This window comes from Myotis lucifugus, unplaced genomic scaffold, assembly GCF_000147115.1.
Source record: "Myotis lucifugus unplaced genomic scaffold, Myoluc2.0 scaffold_17, whole genome shotgun sequence".
NCBI classification, from domain to species: Eukaryota; Metazoa; Chordata; class Mammalia; order Chiroptera; family Vespertilionidae; genus Myotis; species Myotis lucifugus.
This window is the reverse complement of record NW_005871065.1, coordinates 14,444,549-14,462,300: the sequence shown is the minus strand read 5'-3', so window position 1 is coordinate 14,462,300 and position 17,752 is coordinate 14,444,549. Positions and strand designations below refer to the sequence as shown.

At 42.2% G+C, this 17,752-nt stretch overlaps 1 protein-coding gene across 8 annotated transcripts in view; it reads left to right on the top strand.

The window, feature by feature from the left end:
• Positions 1–17,752, top strand: part of ASPH (aspartate beta-hydroxylase) — a 168,427-nt gene that overhangs the window by 51,817 nt on the left and 98,858 nt on the right. For 5 of the 8 annotated variants that reach the window (XM_023750994.1, XM_023750993.1, XM_023750998.1 and 2 more), the window contains 4 exons: positions 9,471–9,563; positions 12,148–12,222; positions 16,106–16,231; positions 17,285–17,317. In XM_023750994.1, coding sequence (XP_023606762.1) covers positions 9,471–9,563; positions 12,148–12,222; positions 16,106–16,231; positions 17,285–17,317 — 327 coding nt within the window. Of the gene's footprint in view, positions 1–57; positions 638–9,470; positions 9,564–12,147; positions 12,223–16,105; positions 16,232–17,284; positions 17,318–17,752 lie in introns of those variants that run through there. The other 3 variants (XM_023750999.1, XM_014452724.2, XM_023750997.1) reach the window with 2 other exon arrangements.

Sequence of the window (17,752 nt, the reverse complement as noted above, 5' to 3'; positions counted from 1 at the left end):
GAATTAGGAGATTCAGTAAACATTTTTTCCTTTGATTGGATAACTTGACTGTGAAAGAACTCACTAAAGAAGAGTCCAAGAAGGAGAAAGAGAAGCCCGAGTCGAGAAAGGAGAGTAAGAATGAAGAGAGAAAAAGGGGGAAGAAGGAAAAAGAGGATGACCGGAAGGCTAAGAAAACCGCCGATTCCGATGCATCCAGGAAAGAGTCTCCTAAGAGTAAAAAGGACAGAGAAAAGGAGAAAGTGGGACCAGATAAAGGTCCTAAAACCAAGGAAGATAAGAAAAAATCAACAAATATAAGGGATGTTTCTAGTAAAACGACATCCAGAGACAAAGATGAAAAAAAGGAAGGAAGAAGTTCTAAACAGGCGCAGGTAGCGAAGGGAAATAACCAGAAAAGAAAGAACTAGAGTTCTGACGTCATCGCCCAGGGCCTGGTGATGTTCTTCACCGCGATTTGATTTGCTGCTCAGGGCGCAGTAAGTGAAGTATCGCTCTGGAGGGGAAGATGTGTGTGTTGGCCATTGATTGTCTTTATTGGTGCTCAGCAAGTAAATTCTTGGAAATTTCAGTACCCTGTCGAATGCTTCTAAATATAAAAGATGAAGCTTTAAAAATATGGAATAAAAATGTGATGTAATAGCATTCTATTTTTATTAATTTATGGATCATGTATCCAGATAAATGTATATTTATAATATGAATTATAATGAACTTATTAATATATTGAATACTTTCATTGGAGTTGAATAAGAATATTAAGGTTTTAAATGGTGTTTATATGCAGAGTGACGTAACTTTTAGGGATGATACATAGTCAGGTAGGTAAGAAGTTACCCTCTTTCTCTATTTGCCCTTGGTTTTCCTCCTCCTCCTCCTCCTCCTCCTCCTCCTCCTCCTTCTCCTCCTCCTCCTTCCTCCTCCTCCTTCCTGCTTCCCTTTCACACCCCCACCCCCACCCCCATCCTTTCTCTTCCCAGGAACTTCCTCAAGCTCAGGTGACATCCCCGCATTCCTTCCTCCATAGGCTCTGGCTCCCCACCTCCTTGTCTCATCAGGGGCTACCCTTTCCTCAGGCTCTTCCCAGATTAATTCAGCCTTCCCTTCTCCTCCCATCTCTCGCCTATGAAATCTATCTCTCTCACCCCTTTATTCATTTCTCCAAGCCTCCTCCCTCTTTAGCCCTCCTCCGCTACCTCTCTCTTTTCCACTAGTCCTGCCCCATCTCCTGTCACCCAATAAGTACTGTGCCAGACACACTGTCCTGGGATCTCCATACAGTCATGAAGAAAGAGAATTTTATTTAGAAGAATCATCTTAGAACACCTTTATTTATATCTTTACAGACTCAGAATAGTCTTAGAAAGGCTTTAATTATTCAAATTAGGATAGCCTTTCATTTTATATCAGTTTTTTAAGTTATTTTGGTGGAATACCATATATTTTTTCATATTTGATTGTGTCATAATTGTTTACCATTTCTAAGGGGTTATAAATTTGAGATCTAACTAAAGGTCAGAATTCAGTTAAGAAAGCATTTAATAAAATGAAATTTCACTTTGAATGCATTTTTACAAATGATTTGTCCTATTCTGTGCATGAGTTCTTAAATCTCTAATTGTGACTACTGTAAAATGTAGTTACTGAATTAAGAGCACCCTGATTTGTTGTAACAATTAAAACTGCTGCCACAAAGATTTTTACTTAAAAAATAATTATTCATCTTTTCTTATGAAGAGCTTAAAAACAGGTATTTTGATCTAATTAAAGATACTTCATGTTGGAAATGAGTGAACAGATGTTTCTAAAAGTATTGTGTGCCTTTTTAAAAAATGTTTTTATTGATTTTAGAGAGAGAGGAAGGGAGAGGGCGAAACATCAATGAGTAGAGAATCATTGATCAGCTGCCTCCTGCATGCACCCTACTGGGGATTGAGCCCACAACCCAGACATTGAACCATGGCCTCCTGGTTCATAGGTCTATGCTCAACCACTGAGCCACACAGGATTTTCAGTATTACTTTATAGGTGATTTGCATTATGTAGAGAGAGGGCTCAACATTTCACAATGACAGAGAGACTAGTAAAGGATTGACATAAGTCAGTCCACATGAATACTTGGGTTAATCCAGGGGATTAATTCTATGATTAATTCATAGAGAATATTTTATAGTATTATGATGACTTTGTGATTTTAGAGGTACTCGTGATTACTTGGATAATAAGGACTCTTTAAACTTCCATTACAAAAGAATGGTAGTAAACAAGAACAATTTTTAATTTTAAATGTCTTACGCTAACTGTAACGTCATAGTCCATGAAATGGGTCTGGTGAATTAAACTACATGCCTACTGACTTTGGTTCCTTTCTCCCGTGTCCTCCACCATTCCTTTTTCTCTTAATGCCCATTGGTAACAGTTCTCCAAATTAATTACCAGGATATTTTCACTATAAAATGCATCTTGGTGATGCTGGTTTTCTTCATTTGTAAGTTTAAGATAACACCTTCCCCTCAGGGTGGCCATGAGAACTAGGTAGTGTTACATGGGACCTGATTGGTTCTACTGAGAGAATTGAGAGGGCAAATAACAGTAATTATGAACGTTACGTATGTGTAAAGCTGTAAGAATGCTCTGTGATTTAAAGGGTACTGCTACAGCATGAAAATACAAGATATGAATGTAAAGCTAGACAAAAGTTGTGAAATAACTGTACTCTAAAGTATATGGTATAATCCAGAAATTTTATAACCTGACTCGTGGTAAAAATTCATTTACAAATTTGCTTTTTTACTTGGAACATGGTATTCTAGAAGCAGTTTTATGGTCTTTAGAGGTTTTCTACTCCAATCCACAAAAACTATAAATTTCTAATAATTCAGTTCTGCAAGTCTCAGTGTTTCTGTAGAAAAAGGCATTCATCATTCTTCCTCAAGATATTAGGAGCAAACGTAGTTTTACTTGTAAGTTTATTTATTATTCATATTTCTTTTCATTATATGTGTGAATCCCTTCACATCAGCTCATGTGGGCAAAAAACAAACCTTGACTGGATCACATAATTGTGAAACCCAGGAATCCCCGTGGGTTATGCTGGATGTAGATTCTCCAACATCCCTGGCCCCTCCGAGTGTTGGCTTCCTTCTCAAGCAGCCTACCCCAGAATGAGTCACGTGGGCTCACATTCAATTCACAGCCTGTAAATTGGGGGTGGGGGGTGGGATGGGGTTACAAAGCTGTGCTTGGCAAGATCATGGTCATGTGAGTTCCCTCCCTTAAAACTGTTGGGTGAAGGAAAACCAGCTTCCTAACAGAAAATTAGGGTCCTATACCTGAAGAAGGGGAACAGGTGCAGGTCAGGTTGAGCAGTGACTCCCTATACCAGCCGTGGGCAAACTACGGCCCGCGGGCTGGATCCGGCCAGTTTGAAATGAATAAAACTAAAAAAAAAAAAAAAAAAAGACCGTACCCTTTTATGTAATGATGTTTACTTTGAATTTATATTAGTTCACACAAACACTCCATCCATGCTTTTGTTCCGGCCCTCCGGTCCAGTTTAAGAACCCATTGTGGCGCTCAAGTCAAAAAGTTTGCCCACCCCTGCCCTATACCCTGTACTTCACCTGCACTAAATGCAGCTGGTTTATGGAGTTTGTTTTCTCCTCCTCTTCTCACCCCAAGTCTATTTTGCTACTGGGCAAATCCAGGGAGTTGCATGGGATGGGTCTAAATGGGTATTTCAGAGTCAGAGCCATCCCAACCCTTGGTTAGGAATAATCTTAGACAATTGGAGGAATATAAGAGACTATTGTCATATGGTGAATGCTACCATGTAATTAATTATCAGGTAATTGAGGTTTATTGTGTTGTTAAGCTCTTTCCACTTTCCCCTGGTTTTATTTAAAGAGAAAGTTTTGTTTTTAGGAAACTAAAGGGTGACCCACCTTGTTTGGGGTGATCTGAAAAACCCTCAGTAGCACCCTTCAGCCTCACGCCCCACCTCCTCCACTTGGTAAACCACATGCACTAGATGTTTATGACCAGTTTGCACACCATTTTCACATAGAAATCAATTTCTGCAGAAGCTTCGGTTTTGTAGGCCCTACAGAACAGAAAGGCCTGTTTTCCTTTTCTTTGTTCTCATTTTAGAACCTCATTTGATTTCACTGTATATATGTATTTATCACTCTTTATTATCTATGCATTATAGAGGTCTGTCTGTCCACTATTCCTTCCTTGCCTCAAACATTACTCGGCTTGTGTTCTAAAAGATTAGAGGAAGTCATGCACTTAAAGTGTCTGTGTGATTTTTGATAATTATATAAAACAACCCATTTTCCGTGTATTGATTCATTCAACAGATTTATTCCACAAATATTCCGACTGTCTGCAGCTGACAGGGGCTGTGCCTGGCACTGGGGATACAAATGGTCATGGTGGCTGCAGTCCCTGCAGGGCAATGCTGTGAAATAAGCTACTGCCAGTTCTGCCCACTCTTCCCCTCTGCCAGGAAGGTACGCCTACCCTGTGTGGTGGGCCACCTTCTCCCTGCCTTCCAGGATCCAGCTGTGTCGTCGCATCTGCACTTGCACTTTCTCTGACCCTCTCCTAGGTGGTTGGACTGTGTGCCCACCACTGTGCTTCATTCCTGGCCTTTGCTTTGCTACTAGACTGTGATTTGTGTTTAGTCTCTATCATAGTAGCAGATGATAATAGGCATTCACTGTATGTTTGTTGAATGGTGAACATATAAAATTATATTAAAAAGTTGACGTATATCTTGTTTAAAAAAAAGAAAAACCCAGAAGTTTCTTCAGTAATGTTTTAACCACCTTGGAAGTTGCCTATAGCTATGTTCATGCTGCTTATGTGTATGTGCCCAGGGAGGGCGGTACATTTGTTTCTTTAGAAGAAATAAAGAAAAACATAAATTAGTGGGGGAAATGATATGTTTGCTGGGTTTAAATTCTTAAAGCCCTTGTAGGAATGTGCTATGTGGAAACGAAAGCTGTGGCACTGGTAATGTGCTCAGGATGGGGTCCAGTGGCTTTTAAAGGCAGCCCTCTTGGTCCATGGGCCCGAGCGTCTACACTCCATCTTGTGTTATAAGATGTTAAGCGGGATCCACTCCATTCCAATCTTCGTGGAGTCCTTTCCTTGGTTTTGAAACCAGGCTCTTGGAGGCTTTTTGGAACGTTTCCTCTTTTTGAGGTTGACATCCTCTTTCTGAAATCTGTCCATCTTGAGTTGCATGAAGAAGCTTTGAACCTGGGAATCTCACTGTGCATCATGGGGCAGCTCTTAGTTCCTGGCAGCCTCCGGTTTTGGTACGTTATAGGACTGCTGTTGGATACCTACTAACATCTGTCTTTGCTGATTATAAAATCAGGAACAACAACGCAGATCCCTATGGTCCCATTAGTATGCACGCCTTTCTGGTTTATTGATTTCCCGGAATATTTATCAAGTTTCATGTCCGTATGAGGGTTGTTCTTGGGATGTATTGATTTAAACTACTTGCATTTGAAGCAGTCACAGTCCTGAGCCTTTCCCCTTCACAAATAACAGCAGCTGGAGTAACCTCGATGGGTAGCATCAAAATCTCCACCAATGCGTACACCACTGCTTAATGAACCAAGGATTGATAAACTGAAGTTTTATAATGTCTTAGCTTTTATGGGCGAAGTATATGAAATCCTGTAAAGCATAGGACTATTTCTAATCCCCAGAGTTTGTTGAGGAAGTGTTTTGTATATAATTCTTATGAAAAGCGAATCTTTCTTTTTCACTCAGAGTAAAGGCCTCCCTGGTCCCTTGTCCAGGACCTATCTGATTCTCACACCTCCCTCCACCCTTGCTCACTCCAGCTGCAGAAGCCCCCTGGGTCTGCTGGCTCCCAGGATCCTACCTGCTGAGGAATTTTGAACTTGTTTTGCCAAAACCTTACCTGGAGCACTTTTCCCCATGGTAACTCCAGCAGTGAGGTACCTGCCCACGTCTTATCAGTGTGCCCCTTCCTCACGCCCTGTCTCACTCTTCCCCTCCCATCTTCCCATCCCATGTACTCTCAATATTTTCTGTTTCTTATTTTTATAATTGTTTCCTCTCTGGGGGAGCTAGGGTTTTGTGGCCTTGTTTTCTGTATGTTCATTGGTGAACAGTGCCTTGCATTGGCAGGTGCTAAATATTTGTTGAGTGAATAAATGCAATATGCAAAATTTAGTAAGTTTTAAACTTCCTTACATATGGGATGGGGGGAAGTACATTTATCCTTTCTCATGTGGTCAGATGGAGTTGCGGATAACTTCTTCCGTTCTTAAATAAAGCCGGAGGAAAAATGATGAATTTCTTAAATACAAACATGATTTTAAAATGTTTCTTAATTTATCAGAGGTACCCAAAGAGCTAAAAATAAGGTATGTTGTAAGGGAATTCATTTATTTTCTAAATCACACAGGGGCTGTGTGGTTGACTCACAGTCTTCACTCAGCTCTGGGTAATTCAGCTGTTGGTAGCTGTGGTCAGCCTGTTCCTCTTGCTGGTGTAGGAATGGGAGGGGGCTCTGGTTTGGAAACTGAAAGGGGAGACTGCGAAGGAGCCAGGAGAGCAGGGTGTCCTCTGCTTCTGGACACGTCTTGTCTGAAAGAGGAGCGTGCAGCTGGGAGCCCGGATTGCAGCCTGAGGACGAAGCCAGTGCTGAGTGAGCAGCCTGCCAGGCACTTCTTAACTGGATAATAAAGTCCCTTCTTGCTCAAGCCTGTGTGAGTTCGTGTTTTGATATATGGAGCCCCAGGAACATCCGAACTGATACATTCATTTCATAATATAATGCTGACCATTTCACTGCTCCGCCCTTACCTTGTGTACCTCATAATAAATCCAATTGGAAAACCTCTTCTTTGATTGTGCCTTGACCTTATGTGCATTTCCTTCTTCTTGTTTACTTTTGGCCTAAGATCGTATATGACACGTGGATTTACCCCTGTTCTCTGAAGAACACTGACTCATGGGCCGAAGTGGATTTGGGCGGCGAGAAAAATATTTGGAAACGGCAGGGCTAATTCTTCCACGTGGGTTGTCAAAGCAAGAATTAGTCTGGAATGTGTTTCTGTTAAATTTCAGGGACTGTACAGGTTTAGGGAAGATGTGTGAATATGATCCTCAGCTTCTTTGGGCTACAATATTGTTTATTTTGGTGCTGATTTCACTTCTGCAAAATAGCCGTGGCCAGGTAGCAATAAATTTACAACGCACCTGCCACTTTGGACAGAAAACAAAACTGCTAAATGTTTGCTCTTGTTATATATATGCTTTTGCTTTCTTCTGTCATTTTCCTTCACCTTTTACAATTTCAATTTTAGAGACAAATAACTACCACGTGGATTTAGAGGAAGCCGACTGGAAGGGCATTTTATGTCTGAATATTGGTGTCCTCGTTTCCAAACACGTTCAGCAAAGAAATTGTTTTTTTTTCAAATGAAGCTCTTCTCAAAATCCAATAGGGGGGATTTTAAGGCAGTTCAAGTCTTTGTTGTTTGATGGGAAAATTTTATTGCGTATTGAAACCTATGGAGTACAGGTTGAAAACGTACTACCTATAGGATTAGTGAAAAATCACCTGTAATTTTGCATAAAAACTGAGATACTTTTGAGAGTGAAATAATTACACCAGGACAGCAGATAGCAATCAGCTGGGCCTGTCCCAGGCAAGCTAGGGTTGTGCTGCTGTATTAGTGGGTGCTGAGCACAGGTATGAATCTGTTTGGGAAACAGTATTGAGGAAATCTATATGAGCCCCTGTTCCCACCTTTGCAGCCCTAAACCACAGTAGTGCAGCGAAGGAGCCTGGCCCCACAGCCGGGGGAGTCACAACCATTGCGTGTGTTCAGCCCTTCAGCAAGTGTGTCTTGAGCACCTGTGATGTGCCAGGTGTTTTCTGAGGTTCTGAGAGCAGCAATACATGATTCTGAAGATCCTGAAGGTTTATCTTCATTTAGCAGACCTTGGCAATGAATAGTTCCACACTTGCACCCTTAACATTTGAGAGATGTAAGAATGGATGATTTAAGTGGAAAATGGCATGGGAGCCTTCAGCCCTGAATTTGGCATTTAAACTGTGATGTATTTTAATAGGCCTTCATCTTTAACACCCCCTACCTTACCCCCCACCCTGTGAAATTGGACTAAACTTAGTACCGGTGCATATCTGTGTATATAAAATAGCTGTAAGTCACTTGATGGTCAGGGATAGAGCACAGCGGTACGTGCTGGTGTTTATTTTAGTAGTGGATGATTTCTGTGTAAGTGGTGTTGAAAATAACTACGGGAAATAAAATGATGAGGTGTGATCCTGTTATCTGTCTCAGCATCTTCAGGCTTTGGGAGAGGACGGTGGGAGTATGTTTTGTGAATGAGAGAAAAATGAAGAGAGAAAAGGGAATGATCAGGAAAAATAGAAAAAAAATCAAAAAAAGAGTAAAAGGCATTTAAATGAGCATTTTCTGTATTACAATAGAATATGTTCTTGAAGAATTTGTAAAGGTGCTTCAGAGTAGGAAAATGCCTCTCAGTTGACTGTTCACTTTAGGCTCTTGACAGACATAGCACCCCCCTCTCCCCCCCCCCACCCCCCCTTCAGTAGCCACTGTTGGTACATGGTTCCCAGTCGGGTAGTGAGGAGCCCAGGGTTTGGTATGCAGCATCCACACACTCTTGAACCTAGCTAGTTCAGTTTTCTAAATAGTTGAATTCAATGGAGGGTCTATTTTAATGTTCTACCTACAGCACATCAGAGGACTAATTCAGTATAACATGTTTTAGACTGGTATTGACTTTAAAATCAGCATTCATGTTAATTTACTCTCTTTTATTTTTCTTAAGACAAAAAACTTTAATCTGTATCTTTTAGCTCTTATGGAATAATATGATTGATTTTGTTACCTTTAGAAGTTTATAAGTAGTCATTATGATTTCTTCTCACTTTTAACTACAGTTTTTATGAAGAATAAACACTTATATGTAAATCAAAATTAGTGTGCTCACAAACAACAGTAGGAAGCCCAAGTTTATCTTAATTATCTTTTTGCTGAATTCAGAGTTCAGGATTTAGAAATTCATTAGTCACTTATAGACACGAGCTTGAACTCCTGCTGAACCGCGTTTGGCAAGTTCAGACGTGACTTTACATTTTAAAAATTCGTGAACACTTAAACAGTTATTATTTTAATTTTTTTTTAGTGAAAGGTCAACTTTGGTAGAGATGGGAAAGGCCCATGTGACATTAAAGAGCAAACTGCTTTCCTACTTCCGTTGTTTAACCTATCCATGTTTTCGTGTAGAATAAAGTCTTGTAACCTTTGAATGACTTGCACTATTGATGAGGTGGTTGAAAATATTTGTCCTGGTTTGACATGTCAAAAACGAGAAAACAAAAGCAAACAAACAAGTTAACTTTGTGAATAAAAATGCAGGCCTTAAAGAAAGATCTACCTTCAAGCCTACAGTGCCACCAGAAGAGGCTGAGACGCACGCTCGGCCGGAGGACCAGGGGCCCCGGCGAACAGGTAAGCTTTGCTGTATTCTGACTCCATGCACCTCCGCCTGCCAGGTATCCCAGGTTGCAGTTTCCAGAATCATGTTTTACCCATAATTTGTTTCACAGTGTTTGCACATTGTGAAATATTCTTTCCCTGAAATTTTATAGTAAAGTTAGTTTTCTTCTAATAAAATCTTACGAAGGATGATTTTAATTTCTAAGATCAAGAGTCGAAGGCACAGAGAGATGGTTGCTCACTGCCTAAGATCATGAACATCAGGAACAAAATGCCGTGTTTCTCCATTCAAATTCCAGGACTGCTGTACCTTATCACCTTGAAAGGAAAGTTAGACACAGATTGTGCAATGGTTTGTCATCATCTCTCACGTTATTTAACAGAGTAGGTCTACTGAGCTCCCAATGACAGTCTCCTTTCTACATTAAAAGGCTTCCCACCCTCATGCATCTTTGAAGTCAGTTTTGCATATTCATGAATTCCTAGATCAATTCAAGTACTGGACAGTGTATCTTAGTCACCCATGGGGTGAAAGCTGAAATCTCTTAAGTTGGTAAATGAAATTTGAATCCATTACTACTCTTTCCTTTTTATGCTGAGATATTTATTACAAAGTAATTTCTGCACATTTTTTTTTTTTTTACTCCTCAAATATTTGGTTTCATTTTGCCACCTAGTGGAAGTGTTAGGTATAACACCACATATTTACCAGCAACTTGAAGTCCTGATTTTATCACTTTGATGAGTAATATTTCCTTCCTTCCTTTAAGATCAGTTTGCTGATTTGATTTTTAAATTTGTTCAAATCATAATAGTAGGAGAATTTACCATCTCCCTCCCATTCCAGTAGAATTGCTATAAGCATACCATGGCAAAAGTGATTTTTTAAGACATAATTTAAATGTGTATTTGGATTTAGCATCCTAGATCTTACTTTGCGCTAAATAAATTATAATGAAAAACTAGGACCTACTCTGAAATGTGCCATTTGCTTTCATTCTTTAATTATTTTTTTTTTAAATATATTTTGCTCTTTGCATGGTACTGATAACGTGTCCTCCTAAGTCTATGAGTTTGTCACCCCCTCATATCCTTTTCAACCTCTGGGCTATATTTGGTTTAGTGTAAATGTTGCCTTCTCCACCTTCCTCTTGTCTGACTTAGCTTCTCTCTCTCCTCTGACTACCACCTATTCCATAAACATAGGTACACACCTCTCATTAAAATGCAATACAATAACCCCCCTCTCTCTGCTCCAGTCCCTCTGCTGGCTGTACTCGCCAGGCGTTTGAAAGAGGAATCTATAGTCATTTTCCTTGTTTTCCAATCAGCCATGAACTAACTCTCCATCTGGCTTCTGCCTCTACCAGCCCTCCCCAGGGAAAGGGAAGCGGATTACGGAATCAAGGGGCAGATGAAATAGTTCGGTGCACTCCCACATTCAGACCGGTGCTGTGGCAGAGGGGCTGCGGAGCCTGTGAGGGCTCCCAGGCTGAGGTCTTAGACTCCGATCTGTTCTGCAGAGCTTAGGTTTTCTTCGCTTCTGGCACAGGAGCCATGGAAAGGCTAAGCAGAGGATCAGACTGCCACCGCCCACTTCTCCTTACGTTATGTCCTCTGGGCAAGGCAGTAAGACCGGGAGGCCAGTTAGGAAGCTATCACGGGCCTTGTGAGGGATGTTGAGGGGAGGATAGAGATGGGCAGGCTCCTCTGTGGTTCCATGGGACTATGTTTAAAAGTGGTTTGTGAAATATAAACATCTGTAAGATTAGAAGCCACGCCTTGTGCTTTAGAAATGGTTGTGCAGTGTGATTAGCAAAATAGATTTCATAGTGTCGGTGTCATGATAGCTTCTGGTTTGTTGTGTGATGTTGAAATAAACCTGATAATCCGATAAGCACCACGGTGGTGTCAGAATGTCATTACTATGTGGTTCACTTTGTAATTGATACCCTACTTGAATCTATGAATCTGACTGGCAGGTGGGGTTCTCCAAAGCGGAAAGGATTGTCAGTTATAATGTAAGGTCTTTTACTCACGATTCCTGGCAACTTCTGGGAGTGGTCGGCCAACCCTGCCCAGCACAGTCCTCATACCAGCCGGGGCCCTTTCTCTGACGTCAGGGAAGGAAGACATGTGCATTAATGTAGATCGCATTGACAGTGTACGTTAACACATACTAACCTTGTCTCACACAGTTTTACCTTTATTTCTCAGCACTTTCCTTTCTGAAAGCTTTGCCTTTCCCATTTTCTTTATTCCATCATTAGTACAAATTTTGTTCATTAGAAACTGAAATAATTTTGCTCTGAGTGAGGTATTTTTTAAAGAAAAATCTGAACCCAAATTAGTGTTCTCGTGTTAAAATCTTATGAAGACTTAAAAAATTTATATCTACTGTCAAAATAAAACCAGTTTGAAATATCTACCATATTTGCCAACATAGAAAAAAAACTGGTCAACTGAAGAAAAGGATGTATAGTTGATTAGCCTGATATATTCATTCGAATGTATGTTTATACCTGGATGCCATATTTCAGGTTCTACATTCATGTCTAGATCTTTTCCACTTAGTTATGTCTTATAATTATTTTAGGACCTCAGACTGTTGAAGATGAAGTACAAGAAGAAATCCATTCCTCTCACCATCAAACAGTTTATACAGAACATGGTATGAATTAAAACCTGTGTGTGTGTTTTCTCATGCATTACTGAAATAGGGAAATGATTAAATGACTTGGACATTATTTTAAAATTTCAATAATAATTGTTTCTTTAAAAAAATTATTGAAAGACAAATATTTTTGAAATAGCACTAAACTTGTTTTACTCCACCTTCCTATTAGGGAACTTCTTGTACACATCCAATAAAGAAATGGTAGGAATACATAAACAAATTGAGACCAATGATAGGCACATCAAGAACAGGGAGGAAGAAAATAGGACACAGCCAACAAGCTGTCATGGGCTATGGGTGCTATTGCCAACCCTCACATTTCACCGCCTGCCTGGGGGACGCCAGAGCATGACGGGTCAGCTTTGAATTATGTCGGTCATGTTATCAGAGAGGAAATTAACGTGATCTACTTAGAGAACAGAAAACATTTGCCCAGCGCTTACATCTGAAAAATTCCTTATGTGAACTTCTGTACGGAGAATATGAGAGGATACTCTAGAAACCAAGGTTTTAGGGTTTCATGACTGTTTCTTGAAGCATCCCTGGAGAAAAGCAGAGGGTACAATTTCAAAACGTAACTCACAAAGAAACTTTGAAGGGGGCAGAACATGTGGTACCCTGATATTTCTGATGGTTTGCTGTGAGGAAAAAAATTGTGTCTTAAAAACACACAATTGCCATGATTTAAATTGGGCTTTAGCAGGCATATTAACTGCCTCTTTCAGGCTTAGGTGTTAGAGGGTGAAGGGCACAGCATCCCACCTGGCTCCATCTGTGCTGATGGGGAGACAGGCCCTGGCGGAGTTGTAGGCCTTGCCATTGGCTGCTGGGGGTCCAGGAGCCGGTCCTTCCATTGCTGTGTCATCTCAGCCGGGAAAGCCACTCCACCTGCATGCACGTCTGCCTGTGTGAACAGGCCCAGGCTTTCCCTTCCTGCATCACCTCTTTTTTAAAATTGAGCCACGGGAGATGCAGTCTTAGATGAGTGAGTTGGGTAGAACGAGGTAAGTCTGTGATGGGGAAAGAGGATGCATGTGGGGCTCACACTCGGAGGGCAGCAGAGGCCTCCTGAGAAACCACATGCTGATGTCGGAGCTGAGGGAGGTGTGTGCCGAGCCAGGCCCATGTGTCAGAGGGGTTGGAAGCACAGGGCGTGTGGGAAGGAAGTCCAGAGGAAAAGAGATGGGAAAGCCGTTGAGGGTGGCGGCACATGGGAGCGCAGGTGGAGAGCCCTGAGGGAAAGGATATTCCTACTTGATTCCAAGTAACTGAGACCACGGGGGTGTCACATGTCCTGCACTCTGTCTGCAGTGCAAAGAAGGGGTTCGAGGGACTTTGCTGCAGGGACCTCAGGGGAGGTGGCACTGGTGACCCGGCGAATCGGGATGGTTAGTCAAACTAAATGTTGCCAGAGGTGGGGGGAGAGAAAGTGGAAGGGTGGGTGGGTGTGGGAATTCAGACAGAAGAGGAGAAAGCAGGTCCAGCACCTGTGTGCTGCTTGCCACACGCCTTCGTCTTGGGTCTGTTCTCATCTGTATCTCTACTTCCTCCTTGGAAGGTAGGCAATGGCTTTTCTTCTTCTTGTCGCTTCTGCTGGTGTGTCTGCAGCCCTGCTCTGGTCCAAGCTCCTGGTTAGCCCAGCTGCATACCTGTCTCCATTTGCATGTTCTCTGAGTATCTTAGATTGAAATTGTACCTAAAACTGAATTTCCGGTTCCTCTCCACCTCACAGCTCTTCTCCTGCTCCCCCTAATATGTTTTTGCTCTGATTTCAGCCTTTTATATTTTAGTTAATGGTCTACTGTTCCACTTAGTTGCTTAAGCTGAAAACCGGGGGGTCTTACTTGATGTCTGTCCCCTCCCCTCCCCTCCTCTTCCATGTGCTCCCTGAGCAGGTCCCATCGGCCTTGCCTGCAGTGTGTGTCTGCGCTGTGCCAGCCGTCTGTCACCTCTGGCCACGACCACTGCAGTGGCATCCAGTTGGGTCCTTGATCCATTCTGGCTCCTCTGCACCCTGTGTTCGATGTGGCCTGGCCCCTGCGCCTCACCCGGATCCGGTCTCTCTTCTGTCCGTCACTTTCTCTAGCCCAGCTGGCCTCTCTTTCCTTAGTAATTCCAAGCCTATCCCTGCCGTGGGCCTTTGCACTTGTTATATCTCCTGCTGGGGTGTGTGTGTTGGGGGCGGTGGGAGGAAGGGGGATTCAGTTCCCCATCCTGGACTCTTCCCCATCACTCTGTTTCATTACTGGGTCAAGTCCTGCAGCTGCCACCTGTTAGCTGTGTGGCTTTGACAGACTCTCCGGTTTCCGATCCTTCAAGGTGGGATGATGGTGCTGACCTCACAGAGGCCTGATGCTCAGAGGGCATGGCAAGGCCGGAGTCCGGTCAGCCCCGAGGAAACTGATTTCTTCGTGTCAGGCTGTCGCCGGCAGAGGAGACTCACGGGGAGTGTGCGGTGTTTGGTTCGTGTTCCCACTGAGAACAGGGCCTTCAGTGAATAGTGAGGCGGAGAGAGATCAATCCTGCTCCCGTAAAAACCATCAAACTGCGCTGCATAAAACGAGAGTAAGGACGGGGATATGGTAAGAAGAAAAGGTCGTAAAATTAGTGATAGGACTGAGAGTTGGTAATCGGTTTGCTGAATAGCAAAAAGTCTGAAATGAGGAGAGACAATATAGCGGGCTCGGATGAAGAGACAGGAAACATAAATGGGCTACGTGACTCAGTAACTCCTGAGAGCATCGCTGTGCCTCATTAAAAGTCAGGGAGCAAAGGCAACCTTGCAGTCTCTGGGTAGAGTTCAGTAGCAGTAGAAATAGTAATATTGTGATTACTGTAAAGAGGATGACATTAAAAGTTATAACAATAATAACACCTGAATACTTATGGGCCAGGCATTTTTCTAAGTGCTTTACTCCTCACATCAATGCTGTGTGTAGGTACTCTTATTATTTCCTTTTCATGGAAGAGAAATTTCAGGCACAGAGTAGTTAGTAACTTGCTCAGGGTCACACAGCTGGTGTGGAAGAACCCCAATCTGGAGCCACACATTCCAGACCTCACCCTCCTCACCACCAGACCTCACTGCACAGCCAAGTCCTGTGATTAGAATGTTATCTACGGGACATATTCTGCTTGAAGCCATGCCCAGTTGCTATGGGGAGGATTTTTTTACACCGTAATGACAAGGTTTACCATATTGCAGTGGAATAAAGTCACCCATCCAGCATCTACACAAAAGAATAACAGTTCGGTGTATCATAAAAGTCTCAGAAAAGAAAAGGGGCATCTTTGCAAAACTTCAAGACTAAATGTAGGAACCTTCAGATACAAAGTCTACGTAATCCTTGTGACTCAATACAGATGGCCTAGCATATGGTTTAGATAGGTGGCTGGCTGCCCTTTGCAGTGGAACGTTAGTATAGAGTTATTTCAGATTGTTACATGGACTTTTATGTCAGTTCTCAATGAAAGGTCACAGGGTGGCCTTTTTCTCTGATCTGATTGAAGAAGCAAATATATTAATATTTATGAATGTGTTTATTCATTCAGGAAATACTTATTGAGCAATTCCTATAGCTGGGCAAGGTCCTAGGTGCTGGGCATCCCTAGTGAACAGATTCATGAGATGCCTGACGTTGGTGGGTTCATGTTCTAGCAAGAGAAGACCGGCCCCCCGTCAGGTGGACCAGCAGGTGACGAGCCTGAGAACAGATTCCAGAGTGGGTGCCAGCATGTGCGGGGCCCCCAAGAGGGACAGGGAATGCCCTGCAGCCAGGGCCAGTGTGTGCCCTTCAGAAGGGCCTTCGTGTCTGTCGGTCGCTGCTGTGGGCCCTGCTGTACACCTGTGTCTCTTCTTTCATTGTCATTTTTCAAGGAGAAGACCTACACCCGGAGGAGGACGGACCAGCAAGAGAACAGCAACCAGAAGGTGACGATTTCCTTGTAGGGAGAGAGACAGATGACAGATTTGAGTCGCTGGAAACTGGAACATTTCAGGAAGGTAGAAGATTTTTTTTGCTTTTAGAATAAAATACAATCGGTAATTTTTAATTATAATTATTTTTTTTAATTGAAGCTAAAACTTTAATTAAAATTATTGTTACCCCATACACACAGACCACAGTGTGGTCATGGCCAGAGGGAAGGGGGCGGGGCCTGTTGGAGGCCAGTCAAGGCAGTAAAAATGGGGACCTCTGTAATAGTATCAACGATGGAACCTCCTCCTCCCTGCCTTCTTCCTCCAAGAGGGCTCAGGAACATTAACAGTTGTACAGAATTTGGGGGTCTTAGATGCTGCTTATGTAACAGAATGCAGTTAAGGCATTCAAATAACCTGAAGCATGAGGCATTTGATATTTTTGAGGTTAAGATTTATATAGCTTGGGGGGTAGGAAGAAACACTTGTAAAAAGTCCATAATTAGGTCATAAAATTTCTGCCCTAATCTTTAATTGGGACATCAATTCTATTTGAATTTAAAAGCTACATATTAAAAGTTTTCAGAAATGGAAAATATTTACACTCCATAGAGCTGTGAAATGAACAAGGGTCACACAAGGGGTGAGGATCCTGTGCTAACCTCAGGGATGCCTGGGTTAAGTTATCAACACTGACCTCCCAGAAATATCAATGGTGAGAGAGAATCATTGATAGGCTGCCTCCTGCACGCCCAACACTGGGGATCAAGCCCACAACCTGGGCATATGCCCTGATCAGGAATCGAACCGTGACCTCCTGGTTCATATGTCAATGCTCAACCACCAAGTCACTCCAGCTAGTTTCATCCCCTCTCCTTAGCCCAGGTTATGTATGGTGTTTGTCAACTTGTGGGGTTGTTGAGTGGATCAAAGACAAGAATGTGTGTCATTCCTAGGTGTAGTTCTAGTAGACGAGAGTGTTTGGCAGACATTTTGTTGATCTATTCATGTTTTATTTTAATAGTTATTTACCTTCAAAATAAAATCAATAAGAATAGATTCAGAATGTACACATAGTATATATACATGCCACATTATGAAAGTAGTAATATTGATTTAATGTTATTTTTTTCCTAGAAACTGAAGATAGTTACCATGTAGAAGAGACAGATGGGATTTTAATTTAATATTCTTCTTTTTAAATTAGAATGAGTCTTTTCTTATAAAAAGCATTGAGCCCTAACCGGTTTGGCTCAGTAGATAGAGTGTCAGCCTGCGGACTCAAGGGTCCCAGGAACGATTCTGGTCAAGGACATGTACCTTGGTTGCGGGCACATCCCCAATAGGGAGTGTGCAGGAGGCAGCTGATTGTTTCTCTCTCATTGATGTTTCTAACTCTCTATCCCTCTCCCTTCCTCTCTGTAAAAAAATCAATAAAATATATTTTTTTAAAAGAGCATTGAGAGAGAAAAGACATTGTTTATGATTATCCTATGTAATAAAGAGCCAAGATGCTAATTAGACTGGACAGCGGAACAATCTTCCAGAACACCTTCCGGAATGACACAGTGGATGGGGGGCCAGGGCGCAAGGCAGCTGGGGCTG